Source organism: Peromyscus maniculatus, chromosome 9, assembly GCF_049852395.1.
Source record: "Peromyscus maniculatus bairdii isolate BWxNUB_F1_BW_parent chromosome 9, HU_Pman_BW_mat_3.1, whole genome shotgun sequence".
Classification (NCBI taxonomy): domain Eukaryota; kingdom Metazoa; phylum Chordata; class Mammalia; order Rodentia; family Cricetidae; genus Peromyscus; species Peromyscus maniculatus.
In genome coordinates this window covers 17,128,611-17,147,840 of record NC_134860.1, presented here as the reverse complement: position 1 = coordinate 17,147,840, position 19,230 = coordinate 17,128,611, and the positions used below count along the sequence as shown (strand labels likewise).

Genomic DNA, 19,230 nt, shown 5'->3' with positions numbered 1-19,230 from the left:
AGAGTTTTCTGACAATTTCCTTGTCACTGTAGTGACCGTGTCCCTCTGAAGTAGCCAACCATAGTTGTCCCCTGTGGCTGTAGCCACCCCATACAAGGTCAGTACAAGACAAGAAGCAGGGAGATTTTAGGGGCACTCCTTTCTGTGCCCCGGCCTGGTGGTTTTGTGGTCAGTGCCCCTGCCCCGTCCCTACCAACCTCCCGTGCAGAGGACTCCTAACCACTATAGTCACATGCAGTCCCCATGAGTAGCCCAGAGCTGTCAGTGCTGGAGGCTCTGTTGTTGGGAGCCTCTGTAGCACAGAGGTTTCTATTGTGGCCTGGTGACAGCTAGGCCTGACCTGTGAGGCTGAGGAGGCGGGGCCTAGGGACGACAGTGGCCCTATTCATGGTCTCTGCCCTGGTTTCCTGATGCCTCTCGTCATAGATTTGGGAGGGAGGGCGAGATGGGAGGAGGTGGAGAGCCAGGGCCAGGGTTATTGTTAATGGCTGCTGGAGCCCATTGTGCTTAGTGGAGGTCTTTTGCTGTCAGCCCTGAGTCACTGGGCCTACAGTTCTCAGATTCCAGCCCTGCCTTCTTTCTCCCTGTGCCTTTTGTGGGCACCGGTGTTAAGATCCCTTTCTGCTTTCATGTCATGTGATCTGCTTGGAGCTCCTTGGTTGTCATCAAAACAGCTGGGAAGGAGCAAGATGCCCAGGCTGGCTTGTCAGCTGCCTGCCCACCACCTTGGGAAACATGTCCACAGAGCTCTCGATGCCCAGCTGCACCCTTGGGTGGGGGCCAGGCACGTGCCTCAGCTGCTGTCAGTCTTGTAGGCACCCCGTCTTCCTTTGTGCTCACCCTGTTTCCTGTCCCTCATCCCTCCTTGAGCTCTCAGCTGCAGAAAAGCCTGCTTTCCGGCAGCCCAGCCAGCAGCCACCCTGCTGCTGAGCTGCAGTTTTTCTCCTTTGTTTAGCCATCTCTGAGCTCTTGAAGGCTGCACAGAACCAGCAGAAGCCTTCATGGTGCAAGTCCACCTCCTGGGCCCAAGGCTTGGCAGCCCTCTAGATGTACCTCCATCTCCCAGCAAAGTCAAAGCACTCCCTTTGTTCTGTAGTCCCTCCTGCCAGATCATATAGTGATTCTTGAGCGAAGACAAGAGTGCTCATTAGGTTTCAGCCATTGCTCGTGTGTGTGTGTGTGTGTGTGTGTGTGTGTGTGTGTGTGTGTGTGTGTGATGAGAGAGGGTGAGAACTGATCACCCGGTCCTAAGAAAAAGCACCTTCTGACAGTGTCGTAAGATTGCCTTTGAAGTCCTGTCAGAACAGCTCTTAGCCATCAGTGACTGGGTGCTAGAGAAATGGAGGAATAGTTTATTTTGGTTTTATTGTTGTGATGATTTTTCTCCAACTGAAGGGAAGCAGTCCCTGCCCCTGCACCTCTCAATGTCTCTCTTTTAACCCTTTCCCAGTTTTGGTGGCCAAATGGAGCATTCTTTTTGGAGGACCGATCTCACTGCAGGGTCAGGAATTTCTCCCTGGGGGTGTATCTGCCCCAGCCATTTCTGTCTCCTGTCTAAACCACACCAGGATCTGTCAGAGCCATTACCTTTTGAAATGGAGAGTTGTTTTTTTGTCCAGAACATTTTCTTTGACTCTTAGAAGTCACTATCTTCAGATATAGCCTGATTGGCTGTCTGACTTGACTATTGTCAGCTGTCATTCAAATTAGGGGGCCAGTCTCTCCCACAGAAGCTTGCATGTTAGACTGTCTTCATGTCAGCAAATGTAGCATCCATGATACTCAGGTCAGAAAGAGCTGGAGTTCATTGTTACGCATGTGAAATATGAATCCCATTTTGGGGGTAGATGCATCCAAATGAACTCCGGAAGGAAGGGTCGCAGGCTGCTCGGTTGTGCTGGCTAGGGTTTTGTCGACTTAACACAAGTCAGGGACATCTGGGAAGAGGGAACCATCGTTGAGAAAAATGCCTCCATCAAGCTGGTCCACAGGCAAGTCTGTGGGGCATTTTATTGTCTAGTGATTGACATGGAAGGGCCCAGCCCCTTGTGGGTGGTACTGTCCCTGGACTAGGGGGCCTAGGTTGTATAAGAAAGGAACCTAAGCAAACCATGAAGGTATGCCTATAAGAAGGAGTAAGCCTCTGCTTCAGTTCCCACCTCAACTCTTCTCTGTGGTGGACAGTGTCATGGAAGTGTAAGACGAAACAAACCCTTTCTCCCCAAGTTGCTTTTGTCACGGTGTTTTATCACAACGGTAGAAACCAAACTATGATGCTGGTGCCTGGCAGGCGCACAGGGATTAGAGGCTGGGGCTCCGAGTCCTGGAGGTGCAGTTGCTGGCCACGGACCTTTCACTTCCTTGGGTGTAGGCCTTTGACTGGATAATGGGGGTAGGGGGCAGTTGCTCAGACACGCCTGGGTAAGGTTCTGGCTGTCATCTTTTTAGTTTTGTGAGTCTTAACTTCCAAAGGATGGGTCTTGAATGTCCTATTAGGATCTTGTAGAAGAAAATATCTTCAGATAGGTAGGTTGAACAAAGGGTTTTCCTCTCCCAGGCATTCCTTCCCTACTGTTCCAGGCTGGTGGCCCTAATGAGTGTCTGTGGCTCCCCATTGGAGCTGCACTGCCCTGAGTGAGCCCCAGTGCACACTGCCACTCTGCCAGGTCATAGGTGTTCTTCAGAACACAGGGGCCAGGCTCCCTAGTGAAGTCTTGGGTGGACATCGACATGATTCTTCTTGGTCATGCCACATTACTCCTCTTTACTGGTGTAGTCCTTCTCTTATGAAGTTGGATTGGGGGTGGGGGGGGGGAGAAAATAAAGCTTTTTTTGTTTTACTTCTCCCCAAAGTGAGGTCATACCAGTAAAGTTAAATCCAAAAGTGTAGAGATATACCTACTATATCATCCCCTACACTTCTTAGTTTCTTACTCTGTGTGTGTGTGTGTGTGTGTGTGTGTGTGTGTTTATATTTTGTGTATTTTATTAAGAGGCAAAATATTCTTTCCTTGGCATTTTTTCAGGATTGGATTCAGGCTCTTTATCTGCTTTTGACCACCCAGCCTCACCCCTTGGTCCTAATCAGCCCCACCTGCTCCCTGTCCCGTCTGCTGTCCTTCTGTCTCCTTCCTTGAGGGCAGGGCAGGTACAGACTTTGTCGCCGTACCTTGTGTATCTGCTCCAAGTAACGGCTCGTCCACCCTGGAAGAAGTCCAAAGGCCTCAGAGGAGGCAGGCTTCCCTCATTTGCTTAGAGTAGCTTTCACAGCTGTGAAATGGGAACAAAAATAACCCAAGAGGGCTGGGGGTGTGGTTCAGTGGAATAGGGCTCACCCCCTGTTCAGGAGTCCCTCTAGCTTCTCTAACTCCACAAAAATAAAGAAAAATCCCGTGAGTTAGTGGGCTACACTCAAATTGCAATTAATTCCACAAGGAAGCATTCCTCCAGGAAAGCAGATCGGATCCCTGCAAGCTCATACAGTGAGGACATGTGTCCCCTAATGGTGAGTTGCCCTCCAAGCACCTGTGTTTGGCCTGCCAGCTCAGGCTGCTCAGATTCACTCTTAGCAGCATCAGTGTCGCCTGGGAGCCTTGGCACTGCAGAGCCTTGTGGGACAAGGTTCACCTCGGATCAGCTAATCAGAGCCTGTCTTTACAGAGATTCCCAGGCACTTATGTGCACTTTCAAGTCTGAGAGGCACTGACCCCGAGGCCTGCCCTGTTATTTTCACACCTTGCCAGTGTTTTGTGGTTTTGCTGTCTACCCTTTGGCCTTGTGTGAAGTCGTGTACTTTGAGTAGACCTGAAGCTCCAGCTTTGTGTCTCCTCTCCTCAGGTGTGCAGTGTGTCTCAGGTGTCCTGGGTGCTGGGTGTCTGGGGGTGGAGCTGAGACCCAGTGAGCCCCCTTAAGTCTGCTGGTGAGGTCATCTTTGGGGCAGGGAGCTGAGTGGGTAATTGGAGCCTCCCTGGGCCATCTGGTACTACTTACCCCACCCCATCTGTCTTCTTCGGCTTTTACCAGCTGGAGGACAGAGTCAGAATCAGGTTGTAGGTGTGGTGTGCATTTTGGAGGAAACTCAAAACATTCTAAACAAAGGTGCTTTGGTATATATTGGTGTTCAAATAAATAGCTCAGAAGAGAGACTACAAATTGTTATTTTCTGTTTATTTTTTAAAAGATAGTAATAAAATAAAATATAATGAAATAAAAACTAACACATCCAGAATTGGACAAAACAAACAGAAAAGAGTTCAAGAGAAGACACACGAAACAGCGACCCGTTCACTTGCACACTCAGGAATCCCATAGAAACACTAAACTGGAAGCCAGAAAATATATGCAAAGGACCTGTAGGGTAGAAAGACAAATAAAAGGATAATTTAAAAAAGTAAATTTTAAAAAAAGCCCTGACATGACATTGTGAGACAAGGACCTTCCAGAGATGCCGTTGAGTTTGTTTTCTGTTGGCCCTCTGGCCATGCAGCCTACGTGAGACTTCCCTGAAAGAAATACATTTTCATTTGCAAGTGGTTACACATTGGGCATAGCTTCTGGGTTAGGGATGGAGGCACATGTCCACTTCTTTCAGCTCTGGGACCCCCTTGGTGCAAACCTGTGCAGGCCCTGTGCAGGCTGCCTCAGTCTCTGTGAGTTCACTTGTGGGCCAATCATGTGATTTAGAGTGTGTTCTTCCCTTGGTGTCCTCCATCTCCTCTAGCTCTAACACTCTTTCTGTCTTCTCTTTGGGCTTTCCTGAGCCCTGAGGGGAGGGATTTGATAGAGACATCCTGTTTAGGGCTGAGTGTTCAAGGTCCCTTTACTCTCTGCATAAATATGTCCTGGGGTCTCTCTTTGTTCCCATGTGCTACAGGATGGCTGAGCAAGGCACTGGTCTACTTCCCTGGCTGGAGTCTCTGTGTTTTGAAGAAAATGTTTGAGGTGGCTCTGTACCACTTCCCAGCCTCTGCATTCTGGTCTTGAGCTATGGGGGAAGACTTCATACCTGTCCCACCTGCCACCTTCCACCACTTCTGGGCTGGATTTTAGGAGTTGATCTGCTAAGCTCATCCTCAGTTTCCTACCACTGATTCCCAGTTTTTTTAAGGAGCTCCTCTTTGTCCCTTTTCTCATTTGATAGTCTTGAGTGCTTGTCTTTATTTGGTTTTCCCCAGTACGCTCCACTTTTCATAGCTTCTTCTGGAAGGCTTTTGTTACTTGTTTTGTCCTTAAGTTTTAGTACTTGCTTCCCTAAGTATCTTTGCTTTGCTTGAGGAAGGCCCAGACTCAGGCTCTTCTCTGGGATGGAAAGTGACTCACTCAAAAGGCAGGGAAGGTTGGAGGAGGTCTCTTGAATACCGTCTTGGAGAGGGAATAGTGGGTTATGTCTCAACATAGTATACTGTAGCATATGATGCAAGTTAGGATGCACCGAGTCTTAAACATCTTAGAACTGTAATCATTTTCCTTTCAGGAAGGAAGAAAATGGAGACCAGGAGTAAATATGTATGATTCAAAATTCTCTCATGTAGTTTCATTGTGTTAGAGAAGCTGAGTGGGGGTGGGCAGTGGGAGCAGTCCACACAAAAGAGAACATTTCCTATCCCCATTAGGCATGCAGGTCCAGTTCTTGCAGCCCTACAGAGCTCCGTTACTGGCCAGCAGAGACCTCATTATTGGAGCAAAGTTTTCTTTTCCAGAGTTGGCTCTTTCTTCATTGGGAGTCACTGTAGAGTTCAAGAGTGGCTCCCACCCTAATGTTGGTCTTTCAAAGGTGACTGTATGGCTTTGTCTTGGTACTGCCCACAACACCTGGGGTACACAGGGGTCTCTGCTGATAAAATGCACTGGAGGGTGAGTCTGGTTCGATGAGATAGTTGTCTGCTGCTCGCTTGGTTGCTGTATGAGGATGCCGTACTGTTGCCCTCACACCTGTGTGCCTGTAGAACTGGTGCCCTCCCTCACCTGCCTAACACCAGAGCGTTTCGGTCTGCTTTCTGCCTTCCAGTGCTTACCTGCTGTATTTAGGAACTGGAATTCTGACTGAGCCCCCAAGTCAGGCTCAGCTGTGTGTTGGAGTTACTTGCACTGTGCCCTGATGAGGCAGAAACAAGTCATGAAGTGTCCTCTCCCATAACAAAGGAGGCACTTGCTGAGCTAACCTGTGCAGTAAGGGGCTGCAAAGCAGGCCATCCTCAGCCCTGCTGGTCTGGGAACTTTTGGTTGTGTGGTTCCCACTGGAGAATTTATGAATTGGCACAGGGCCTGGTCTGTGTCTCCTAGTTCTGGGGGTACAACACACTGGCCTTCCGAGTTCTTATTCCCTCCACACACACACACATGCTGTAAGCTGGCCCAGATTCCCTACATTGTGTGCAACTGACCGAGATTCTCCAGAGCCAGAGGATGGTGTAGACATTTTGCCAGGACTTAACCTTTTCAGAATATTATCAGGTGTACAGTGTCAGCCCTGCATCCTGTGTGTGGGTGGCTTTGCCTTTGATGGCAGAGGGAAAGTGGTGTAGGAAATGAACTTGTAACCCTGGGAGGTTCGAGATGGCAGTTGTGGGTACCTGGGCCTTGCCTCACCTGGGCCTGCAGATGCTGCACGAAGCTTTGAGCACAGTTGTACACGCTGTGGGGTGATTCATTCTGAAAACCTCTGCTTGCCTGCAGTCATGTTGCCTTAATGTTCTGTCTGCTGCTGATGATCTTCCCCTCCCCCCCCCCCCCACCTCCCTCTTCCTTCTTTTTTAAGAGAAAAAGACTACAGACTGTTTTGACTTGAAGCCCCTTATTTTCTGGAACCGCTTGTAATTTGTGTTTGGTTGATGCTTCTGTACAATTAGAGTTAGGCCGTGCATTTTCCTCAGGAACACTTCCTGCAGAAGCAGTGTGGCCCACGTGCCTCTGCTGGGAACCACAGGGGGTGTGAGGTGCTTTTGACTCAGTTTGACTCATGGCTGGTGATGTGAGCAGCAGTGTGCTGTCAGCTGGTTTCTCCACAGCTACGTTACTGGGCTGTCCCATGTAATTAGTCAGTGCCCATGGGGAGGTGCTTGGAGAGAGACCTACATTTGAAAATGTAGGAATCTTGACAGAATGGGTTATTCCAGTCACGGTTACTGAATGGTGATAATCTAATTTCACAGTTCCCTCCAGTTTTTCTTTGGCATTTTCTTGTAAGGAGCTTTTTTCTCTATCCTTTGTTTATCTTTTTTTTTTCCTTTTTTAAGTAAGTGCCTTTATAGGTCTATCCTAGTCCTTATTGAAGGGATCTTCTGGAAACATCTGGACTAATCTGCACGTCTGTGTTTGGGTTCAGCTGGACCAAGCTCATTTTCCAGTGGGCACCCTAGGGAGCCAACCAACTACAGAGAAAAGTGACCTGTTCTACTTGCCACCATGCTGGGTTTCTGGGTCAGAGCTTTTTTGAACAAAAGCTCCTGTAGCTTAAAAAAAAAATTATAAAAAGAGTAAATCCGAAAATCACTCAATTAGGTGACCTCCATTTTATGCCCAGTGGTGCCCCTCCGCTGACCCATATGCACCCTCCCTTAGCACCTCTTCCCATGCAGCGGCAGCAGCCAGCACCAAAGCAGACAAAGGCTGACTCGAAATTAGCCAGGAGGCCAGCTGATGTTCTGACACTCACCGGGTTTGGGGTTGTGGGTTGTTGTTGGTAGAAACTCGGTATAATTTAGTATGTTCAGTGCTTTAACAGGAGGCTAGCCACATAGAACACCAGGCCCATTGGAAAGCCTGGTGGGGTTCAGAGCTGGCTGGCTAGAGTCCCAGGCTATGGTGTCTGAGGGCCGGGCAGACTTGGGACCTTCCTGTCCTTCTGCCACAGCTGTCCTTTAGGGTAGTACTTGTAATACAGGAAAAGGCTTCCCTAAAGCCTTACAGTGTCTTCCCAGGATAGAGCCCACTTTTTGATCCTGGTAAGTGTCTGGTAGGCCTTGGGCTTGGGGTGTTAGGTAGCTAGGGGCTGGGTCAGCAGAGGCCATAGACAAGTCTGACTCTTCGAGTGAGTCAGAGAGCCAGGCCCCTTCTTTGGGTGGCAGTGCCTTGGGCTAAGGCATAAAATGGTTGCTTTGTGAGATTCCTGTGGGTAGTGAGGCAGCTGTTTGGGCATGCTGTTACACGCTTCTCTTCCACCAGGCCCTTGCTCCTTCTGTACCCAAGTGTGCTTACCTCTTCAACCTGATCTCCGGGGCTTACCTGTTCCTCAGCTTGTACATGAATGTTCCTACTACCTGGTTCTCAGTGGGAGCATTCAGGGCCCAAGAGTGCTGCCACTCGGAGGCTCAGAGGGGTCCTAGCATTGTAACATGGGACTACCTTTATTTGGGAAGGGTCTGGCATCAGTGCTAGGAGCCTTGGGAAAAGGTAGATTCTAGGTTAATGGCCTGCTCTGGAGAAGGAGAGGGAGGAGAGATGTCAAGGATCATTAACTGTGTGTGAAGGGGGTGGGCACTTAAAGCTTGGGAGTGGTAGTGAAGTCACTGGGGTCAGTTGGGTATTCAGAAAAAACAGAGAGGTAAATGGGAGAGGGAGGGTAGATGGAGATAGCTGTAAGAGACCTTCTTACAGTGGGTGGGGTGAAGATCTGAGCTGCAGTCCCCTGGAGGAAGGGAGAGGAGTCAAGAACAGCTCATGAACAGATGTCTCAGAGCCTGGGTGTGTACTGACTCAGATACCTTAGGGACTTAGGTGAGGTGGATCATGGCCTACTTTTTTGCCTGGGGCTTAGGGATCAGGCTTGAATGGCAGGACAGGAGTGGAGAGAGGCTCTGAGATTTGGAACTACCTACAGGAGGGTGGTAAACACACAGAGCACAGCCTGCCCTAAGCTGACAAGGCAGCTGGTGCTGTATGGTTAGTCAGGTTCTGCAAGGTAGGCCAAGAACACTGTAGCCACGCCTTCCCAACACTGGTTCCCCTTTGTTTACTGTCCTCTGGCTTCCTTTCCTCTTGGCCACACACAGTCTTCCTGCCAGTCTGTCTCTCTTGCTCTCTTCTGCTGTGATTTGTAATCTGTATCAGAAAGAGCTCGTTCTATCGGCCTCTCATCATTAAGTTTACTAAAATACTGAATGAGATTAGAGGCGGACTGAGATCTGCATTTCTAGCAGGCTCCCTTCCTGATGCTGTTGTCTGATCTATGGTGTCAGTACTTGGTGTTAAACCACACATTTTCCAAAGATGGCAAGTAAGAATGAGGAGGTACTTGACAGCTGCTGAGAATGGAAGCCCTAGGAATGCATAAAGGAGGCTGGCCTCCTTGCTGGGTGAGCTAGGACTTGACTCCTTTGGGTGTGGCACAGATACCAAACCACAGGCTCTAGATGGTTAGCTCTGAGTCCCAGAGGCTGAGAACAGACAGCAGATCTGGAAATGAGTGGAGGAGACTGAACTTTTCTCTACCCCAAGTTTTGCTTTAAAGATCTGTAGCAGAATCCTCTTGGTGCGTTGGGACAGAGCTAGCTCCCTGTCTCATTGTCGACTGTCAGCTAGGGTTGTGCACATGGCATAACTCCCACGGTCTCTGGTCACAGGTGTCTCCCTCATTTCAAACCAGCAAGAGTAAAACAACTGCTTTTTCTTGGTACCTCTGTATTCTGCTTTTGCCTTCAGCTGGGAAAGAGCTTTTCTTTCAAGGGTTTATGTAATTACAGGCAGCCCTGAATACCCACAGGTTCTGAATCTATGGATTCAAACAACCGCAGATTGAAAATACTCAAGGAAAAAAGGTGTCTGTCTGCACACATATTTTTCCTTGACATCATTCCTTAAACAATACAGCAAGCAACAATTTACAGAGTATTTATAGTACATAAGGGATTGTAAGTTATCTGGAGATGATTTAAAATTTTAAGATGTGCATAAGCTTACATGGTAAAGAATACCTCTTTAAAACCACATTTTATTTATTGTACGTGTTTGTACATGTATATGTATGTATATCTATTTATATCTGTCTGTCTGTGTGGGTGATTGAGTCAATTCTTTCGTTCCACTACGGTGATTCCAGAGATAGAACTCTGTCATCAGGCTTGGTGGCAGGTGCCTTTACCTACTGAGCCATCTGGCTGGCTCTACACTCTTTTGAAGGGACCTGCCTAGGTTTTGGCTTCCTTGCCATCCCTACAGATGTCCAGAGACAACTCTGTGTTGTACCCATTCAGTCTTCCCATTTTAAGACCAGTTGATTAGTAGCCTTAGTTACAAAGTTTCTTTTGATGTTCATGTAGTAGTAGATTATGATTCCTGATGCTCTTACCTCACTAAATAAAAGATGGCAATTAAAACTACTTCCTCCACTGCAATGGGTGAACATGTGAACTGAGCAGACTAACTTGACCTTCTCTGAAAATACCTTGTCAGTTGAGGGGGGTTTAAAAAGGAATCAGTGCACCAGCTTGGGCACCAATGGGTGGGTAATAGGAAGAAAAAATGTAAATTATGAAAAAGTAGATGAGTAATCCATTTGTAAGAATTGATGGCACCGGGTTATTCTGGGGAGGAAGAAGAGGAGAAGGAGCCTTCAATGGACTCCTCAGTCAATACTTTTAAGAGGGAAGAGGAGGGTGGGATGAGGTCAGTAAACATGAGCACAGTTGATGTTTTTTCGTGGACTCCTTCCCTTCTTCCATGGACTGCTCGGCTCCCTCTCCCATGTTAGTAGAACACTGGAAATTATTATACAGTAGGAAGACCCAAGCCTAAAAGACTGAGGTATTCTTGGGAGTTAATGTTGAGACCACCACACTGTTCAATTTTCCAGCCCAGTTTTTTTTTTTTTTTCTAGAACACTGGTGGCTTGGTTGGGGAAACCTAACTAACTAAATAAAAACAAAATGCAAACAGACCAACATTTAGAAACCCAGTAATACTGGCAACATGGATTTAGCAAATGGCTCAGCCAGATCATCCTGGACAGAAATCTTACTGCTCAAGGACACATTTTATTTGTTCTTAATTAAATATTACTGGACATATGGAAAGTACCTACCATGAGTGACAGCAAAACCAATAAAAAAAATCTTGAAAGAAACAGCTTATTTAGATAAGACTATTTTGAGAAAAACTGTTTAGACATTTCGTTTAGATTAAGAGAAATGCAGTAGTGTGAGATAAGAACAAGATCATATTTTTAAAGGCACATTTAGAATGCAAAAAGTAATTAAAAACAGCTGAGCAAAAATATTATAGAATTATTGAAAACTAGTAGGAGGTAAAGTTAAAATGGTCTTCTGGGAGATAGAGCTCAGAGGTGGGTGGTGGGCAATAGGGCAGAAACGGTCAGGTGACTGAAGTTTTCCCCAGGTTCTCACATCCACTAAGAGGAGCTGCAGAGGGTGGCAGCATCATGGAGGGAAACGCTTCTTAGAAAAGGAAGTCTTCATGTTGGGAGCTCCTCTGCCTGTGGAACGAGCTGTATGAAGGTAGACCAGTGTCAGAGTCTCAGTATGTGTGTAGATGACCCCATAAGTTTACAGAGAGAAATGGTTGAAATACAAAGATTGGAATCAAATAGATTTAGGCTTCTCCAGAATATAGAAGATGGAGAAGGGATGACTTCACCTTCTATATGAAATTAACTCCCAGCCTAGACTTCTACCTATAGGTAATTCTGTACCCTATCTAAAAACCTCAGGATTTCTCACAACACGAAGCATAGGCAGGACCTTCTGTGGGCAATACCTAAAGAGAACTGTGTGTCTCTCTGTCTGGTACCTTGGAAAACTCTGCTCTGAGGATAGGAATAGAACATCTGATGCTTATGAACTTACTGAGAGCAAATTTTGACAGCACTCATTTGAATTTGAAGTTGTTGATCAATTCATAAGATGCTAAATCAACAAAAATAATTATTCTAGAGGGAAAAAAAAATTACCAGAATAGAAAAGCAGTCATGGTTTGTGTGGCTCATTCTGCTAGCTCATGTGGTCATTATAATGTCAACTCTGAAAATGACCACAGCCAGCGCTACAGCTTCACTATAATTAGAACGGAGAGATGGACTAGGACAAGCATGAGGGAGTGGCTTAGGAAAAGATGGGTTGGTAGGGAATAGAGTTAAATCATCATCTTCCAGAGTGGGGACTGACAGGTAATGCTCTAAAGTGAAAACCAGGTAATAGTAATGTAAACATACAGAGTTATTCCAAGAGGTACTCAGATGTCAGAGTCAGTGTCTATTGCTGTGACAAAACACTGATCAAAAAGCAAGTTGGGGAGGAAAGGGTATATTTGGCTTACACTTCAATGGCACTGTTCATCAGTGAAGGAAACCAGGACACAAACCTGAAGGCAGGAGCTGATGCAGAGGCCATGGAGGGGTGCTACTTACTGGCTTGCTCCTCCATGGCTTGCTCAGCCTGCTTTCTCATAGAACCCAGGACCACCAGCAGAGGGATGAAACCACTCACAATGGGCTAGGCCCTCCCCCATCAATAACTAATTAGGAAAATGCCTTGCAGCCAGGTCTTATTGAGGCATTTTCTCAATTAAGGTTTTCTCCTTTCAGATAACTCTAGTTTATGTGTCAAGCTGATGTGAGACTAGCCAGCATAGTCAGCTAGAAGTTAATGCACCCTAAAGTGGAAAAAACCTGGACCCAGGGGTAAGGCTAGAGTCTGCCATTTTTTTCAACATGATTGTTGATTTTTGTGTTTTGTGACAGTTGATTCTTGCATTGTATGTAGGTAAAATTAAACATTCAAAGCGGTCGGGAATAAGGAATGCATAGCATGTGATAAGGAGCAGCGTTTGAAGGAAGTGTTCATGCAAGTGTGCACACTGCATCCCTTCCTCCCTCCCTCTCCCTCCCTTTATTCATTCATCATAGCAGTACTGGAGATTGAGCTAGGGCTTCATGGATGCGAGGCAAGTGCTGTCACTGTGTCTCTAGTCTTTGAAATGTCATCACAGTGGGCCATAGTCAAATAATTGGTGTATTTGTTCTCTTATCTGTGTCCAAAATACCTGAGAGAAGCAACTTAATTAACCTTCTGGGCTTATTTTGGCTCATAGTTTGGAGAGGCCCAGTTCATCACAGCAAGGAAGGCAGGATGGAACTTTCTGGCAGTAGGAGCATGTGCAGACCAGGAAGCTAAGTGGGACTGAAACCCTCAAACACCAATCCGAAATGACCTACTCTCACCATCCAGGCTCACCTTCTAAAGGCCCCACAGCCTTCTCCAGGAAACATGTATTTAAAACAAGCCTGGCTGGGCGGCAGCACTTGGGAAGCAGAGCTAGGTAGATCTCTGTGAGTTTAAGGCCAGCCTGGTCTACAGAGCGAGATCCAGGATAGGCACCAAAACCACACAGAGAAACTCTGCCTCAAAAAAACCAAAACAAACAAACAAACAGATACAAACCATAAGCCTGCAGGAGACAGTCCGGGCTCAAATATACCAGTTGAAAGACCATGGTCTACTGGTCTTGCTGTCAGTTCACTTTCATTCTTCGGAATTGGAAATATTTTATAGTTGAGCAGGTGCTAATTTTTTTAATTAAGGAAAGTCAGTGGGGAAGATTGCTGCAGCTTTAATGTGACAGTCAGATCAAGGGGCCCTGTTGATGTCTGTGGCTCACCACTCCACTCCCCCACAGTGGCCTCCACCAGTGTTTCTAATGCCACGATGGTAATGGCAAGTGTGATGGTGGAAACCTTTTCGGAAAATCACTTACAGAACCACGCCATGCAACCCCTTTCATGCTCTGGTTTTCCATTTGGCCTTTACTAACATGCCTACAAATTGTTCCGTAATAGCAAACCATGATGTTCGCGTTTCATACTTAATGCGTATTGGTTTTCTTCTGCTGACTTATTTTCATGAGGCAATTCTTAGTCCTGAGTTTATTGGATTAAGGATGTGACCAGATTTAATTTCTGTAACTGTTTGTTGGCTTTCCAGGGGGTAGTAACATCCATCTGCTGCCTGCAATGTGCAGATATGCTTGCCACTAGTAGTGGTGACATTCTCTTAAATTTGGAAGTATAAACTAGTGCCCCTGGATAGTCTGTAGATTTTGTTTTCACTGATAGAGAATGTTTTGCATCTGTAAGTTATGCTGCCCTTCCGTTTCTGTATACTGTCCATAGTCATTGTTTACTGTAAGCTTTAGTCTTTTGTTTTATTGGGTATGAGTCATTGTTACAAACATTTACCTTCTATCAGGGCTGCACCTTCCGAAAGCTTTCATAATTTATATTTCTTTTATTGTTTAAATGTAACTTAATCATGTGGAAGTTTGGCCATAATCTTATACTTTCTTACACCCCGCCTCAAAAGAGAAAATGATTAAGGGGGAGAAGGATCTGAATACCCCGTTCTCCAGAGTGCGTGTGCACTTGCATGTGTAGTGTGCCCTTTAAATATTTAGATTAATTTTTGCCTATTTAATCCCCCTCAGACTGTTAATCAGCTTGCTCAACACTTTAAAGTAATTCTACCTTTCCTGTTTACCATGTAAATGCTTTATTTTATATCTGTAAGTTCTGGGAGTTCAGAGTTGAGGTCTTGATCATTGTTTTTGATGCATATAAAGTAGTTTTAGATTCTTCTCTGCTAAGTCTGTTGGTATCTGAATAGTTTATTGACTTTTAGGAATCCAAGATTGGTCAGTCTCTGTCAGTGTCTGTCTTCTGTCTGTGTGTGTGTCTGTGTGTGTGTCTGTGTGTCTGTCTGTCTGTCTCTCTCTCTGTGTGTGTGTGTGTGTGTGTGTGTGTGTGTGTGTGTGTGTGTTAAGGTAAAGAGTACTGGTGTCAACTGAACAGGGTTGATACTTGGCTAAGGTCTGCCTTCACTCTTATGTTTTGCTCATGAGGTGAGTGAGATGCCAGGGACCCTGGACACTTTGGAGTTATTTGGGGTCAGCTCTAGTTTCTAGTGTCCTCACAGCTGGGAATGTGGGGAGAGCCTGGGCAGCTGGCTCATGAGTGCTCAGTCCTTTTTCTGCCCCTGAAATTTTGAGGAGCTGGAGGACTAGCTTTGATAAAGACTATTGTGCCCTGTTGCAGAGGACAGGTTTAGGTTGGGCTGAAAAAAAAAAGTGTTCCTGTTGTTCTGCAGTGTAAGCTGTAAAATGTGTCTTTAGGCTTCTGGCCAGCAGGAGAGAAAAGGCCCCTAAAGGAGATCCCAAGGTCACCACCATTTTCCCCTTCCTGAGACTCATGGCAGGGGGCTGGGAAGTAGGGTGGAGAAAGGCCGAATTTTTATTTCCCATGAAGCAGTTTCCCTTCCTGGCAGTTGGGGATGCGGAAATAAATACCATCAGGGGGACACCCCCACCCCAGGACCTGAGTTGTCATTTCGAAGGAAATGACATGATGCTCATGCATGTTCTTGGTTTGTAAGTGGCAGATGGGACATGCTGTATGAATGTGATACCTTGTGCCCTGGACAGTTAGGGAATGTGTGGCCACTGCTGGGTGGACCTGATGCTAGTGAGGTGCCAAGTGTTGGGAAGTCACTACACGTGGGTGGAGGGGGGGTTAATTAGGTCTTGGCTGTTGCCGTTCTTTGATGAGGGCTTGGACTCCAGTGTCTGGTTTGTGCAGACAGAGTTGCTTCCTGTTTGGTTGTGGGGCTTGTGGGGTGGAGGGGGTGAACCAGATGGGGAGAGAAGACAGCACCCTGAATAGGGAGAATCTACAACACTCCAAAGTGCTATTTTCCTGTGGGGTGGTCTCCTGTGCTGTGTGTCTGTGTTCTCCATATTGAACTGGCTAGAACTGAAGGAGACCGGGATTTGTGATGTGATGGTCTTTGTGCCACCACAGGATAATCATGAGGGCCTGGAGCTGGAGCACAGGGTGTGAGTCAACATCACCAGGCAAAGCAGACAGTGTTTGCTGGTGAGAAGAAAGAGGAGGCTTAGGGTTCTTATCCTCGCTGGGCTAAATGGTGGTCATGGAGTACTGTGTCCGTATAGGAATTGTGAACATCTGGGTGCTTGTGTGGCCTGTTTCCCCTGGCTTCTCCATGAACACTGGAAGAAGGGGTATATTTGGTGCTCTGAGGACAGGATGGTCTTGTCTCTAAGAGGGACAGAGTTCCTAGCACTTGGGACATTTTGCTAGCACATTTCAATAGCTAAGTGGATTGGTTTTAATGGGTTCTAGGTTTATTTATTTTTTTCCTACAGAGAGCAGTCCAGTTCTTTCTAATTATCGTTCCCTCCCCACAAATATCCTCAAATGAAACAGACAACCCTTATGCTTTGTGAAATATCCTCTCTGGTTAGGTGTCTGCATGGTCCATTATAGCCTGCCAAGGTGCTACACCCAGACAGCAGGGCTTTTCTGTCTTCCCAGGGTCTCCACAGAGACAACAGTCCTCTGGTGTATAATAGCTGCTCCACTAGGCATGCATCTGGCCTTGTGGGCTAGTCACCCAAGAACTTGTTGACACATATTCAAAACCCAACCAAATCCACACAGAATGGTAGGGAGGCTGGTATCTGTAGAATGTGAGGCAGACTGGTGATGTTAGGTGAGGCCCTCGTGGTGGTACCAGGGACTAGTCATACATTGCCTGTTTCAGCTGAGGACCCTGAGGCCTCAGTGGGGCCGGGACTTGATTGGGTGGGGCCATTCTGTGAAGAATGGTGCCTGTGCCTTTCCTGAGAGAGTTCGAATTCCTCCCTGTTGTTGCTGATGTGGTTCTGTGGTGCTCATGCCTGTAGCTGCGTGCCTGATGTCCAGAGCCCTTGATCACCAGGATAGTGTGTTCCCTCTCATTCTTAGAGGGCGGTGTCATGGAAGAGTTCTGGTAGTGGGGTGATGAGGGGACCAGTGTCAGGCTGCTGGGCGGCTGAGGGGCCACTCCTGCTGTCTTGCACATCTCTCCTGGGAGCTGGAGCAGATAGGATGAGTCAATGAGTGGTGAGGTCTAGGCAGTGCACATGGATTGCTTACTTTGGAGTGTGACCGAGTAGGTACAGTGCCCATTTCTAGAGGGATGTGGATTCGTCTCCTTTCTTTGTGCAGTTTTTTCAGAATTGCTAGCCAGCAGCTGCACTCTGATGGTTACCTCTTTAGAACTGATTGTGCAAATAACCTTTCCTCAGGAAGGCTGTGAAGTTGTTTTTTTCAGGTGTCTGGGTACAGGGGTTGTCTCCTCACTGCCAGGGTGGCCTTATTTGTTCTTGTCCTGGGTCCTGGTCCTAAATCTGGTGCCTTCTACCCATGAAAGTGTGCTTGTCTGCATGTACATGTGGGGTGGTAGTACCCCTTACTGCCTGGAGCCTCAGATCCTGTCCCCTTCTTTCAGCTTGAGGACCCTACCCTGTCCCACGACCCATCCATGCTCTATTCCTGAGGGTGATGGATAAATAAAAGTAACACTGGTGGCCTGGCTCTGAATATTTTGAACAGACAGATAAGAAACAACTTAGACAGTTCACAGCTCCAAGAGTGTTCCCACAGGAACAGTATAGTCCAGATTTATTGTATTTGGCCAAGAGGCCAAAGCTGTGGTCATGGTGGATAGGGGTAGCAGGTAGAAAGCAGGATGGAGTGAGGGTGAATGCTGGTTGCTGCTGTGGGCCCCAGGGGCCTACTCTCTTCTCTACACTCTGAGTCTGGGAGCTTGTCTCAAAAAAACAGGTAAATGAACATGGAGCCTTAATCGTCTTTCTGTGTTGACCCCATGCGTGGATCCTGCACAAGCCTGCCCATCTTTCAGTTTTCTTCCCACTGGGGCTTCCTGTGATCAAGTCTTCATTTCCTCATTGGCTATGGTGGATAAAAGAATGTGGACAGTGGAATCTGCTCTCTGTGGTTCAGATTCTGGGCTCTGTCTTTATCCTCTTATTTATGGATTTGTTTTTGGAGGTAAGGTCTCACTGTGTAGCCTAAGTTGGCCTGGAACTCACAGCAGTCCTCCTACCTCAGTCTCCCAAAAGCTGGGGTTACAGATGTGAACCACTGTCTATCCTCCTTGTTTTGGGAAAGTCACATGACCTTTCTGAACTCCAGTGTCCTTGGCATGGGGTGGAATAACCAATACACAGCTGAGAAGTTGAGATAAATGTTTGAGATGCTTCTAAACCAAGTTTCTGGTACTTTGAAGACACTTAAACATTGTCATCCTCCCTTTTTTCAAATTTCTCTCTCTGTGGAAGCTGACTTAAGCTGATTGTTGTCTAGCCTCTAGTTGGCACTGCTAGTCCATTTGAGTTTGGATGAACAAATAGACATGAGGGGACAATAGAGATTTCTGGAAGGTGAATGGGGCCCTTAGCCTTTCTGTACTTGGGGAGCAGGTTTGAAGCTGACTGTGCCTCATCAGTCACTGTCCCTGCAGGTCCTGCTTCTCAGAAGATGCACTATTATAGATATTCGAACGCCGAGGTCAGCTGCTGGTACAAGTACCTGCTCTTCAGCTACAACATCGTCTTTTGGGTAAGTCCAGGGGCGTGGTCATGGTCCCTTGTGTGATTGGAATCTTCATCACCAAGTCATGATTCTCTGTTTATTCCTGATGACCAGACTTGAATGAGGCCTTGGGAAGAGGTGGTGGGCAGATTCCATGGTCCCTGTCCTTATAGAACTATGCAGGAGTATTGTCATGAGTGAACCAAGGTGACTGAAAGCCAGACTAGGGGCTCCAACGCAGTCTGGAGGATTCAGGGAGCCTTTGGAAACAGTCTTGGAGTGACAGTGCTGCCCTCCTATCCCAGCAATGCCTTGGCAAGACACAGGGACTTTGTGGGCCAGGCTCTCTACTATGTCCTGGGAGGGGATAGTTGATGAAGGTCATAAAGTGCTTTACTAAAAATGGTATTAACTTGCTGAGCTCTGAAGGGTAGTCAGGGTAGCACTGGAGGGTAGGCAGGGTAGCACTGGAGGGTAGACAGGGTAGCTCTGGAGGGTAGGCAGGGTAGCTCTGGAGGGTAGGCAGGGTAGCTCTGGAGGGTAGGCAGGGTAGCTCTGGAGGGTAGGCAGGGTAGCTCTGGAGGGTAGGCAGGGTAGCTCTGGAAGGTAGGCAGGGTAGCTCTGGAGGGTAGGCAGGGTAGGTAGGTCCTTGCTGTTGTGTGTTTGGCAGAGTGTACTGAACCGAGGGTGCAGAAAGTGAGCTAGGGGGCTGAGACCCGAGTATTAATGAGGAAGCAGCCCAGTGGGGTTTAAAGAGGAAAGATCCAGTCAGAATGGTAGTTGCAAAGGCTGTCTGGCTGCCTGTCCTGAGGCAGAAGTGAGCTCAGCCAGTG

At 47.2% G+C, this 19,230-nt stretch overlaps 1 protein-coding gene across 2 annotated transcripts in view; it reads left to right on the top strand.

Moving 5' to 3' along the window:
* Tspan14 (tetraspanin 14) overlaps nt 1-19,230 on the top strand; it is a 57,511-nt gene that overhangs the window by 9,200 nt on the left and 29,081 nt on the right. For both annotated transcript variants that reach the window (XM_015990402.3, XM_042284342.2), the window contains exon 2: nt 18,327-18,424. In XM_015990402.3, coding sequence (XP_015845888.1) covers nt 18,344-18,424 — 81 coding nt within the window. In that variant the 5' untranslated portion in view covers nt 18,327-18,343. The remainder of the gene's footprint in view (nt 1-18,326; nt 18,425-19,230) is intronic.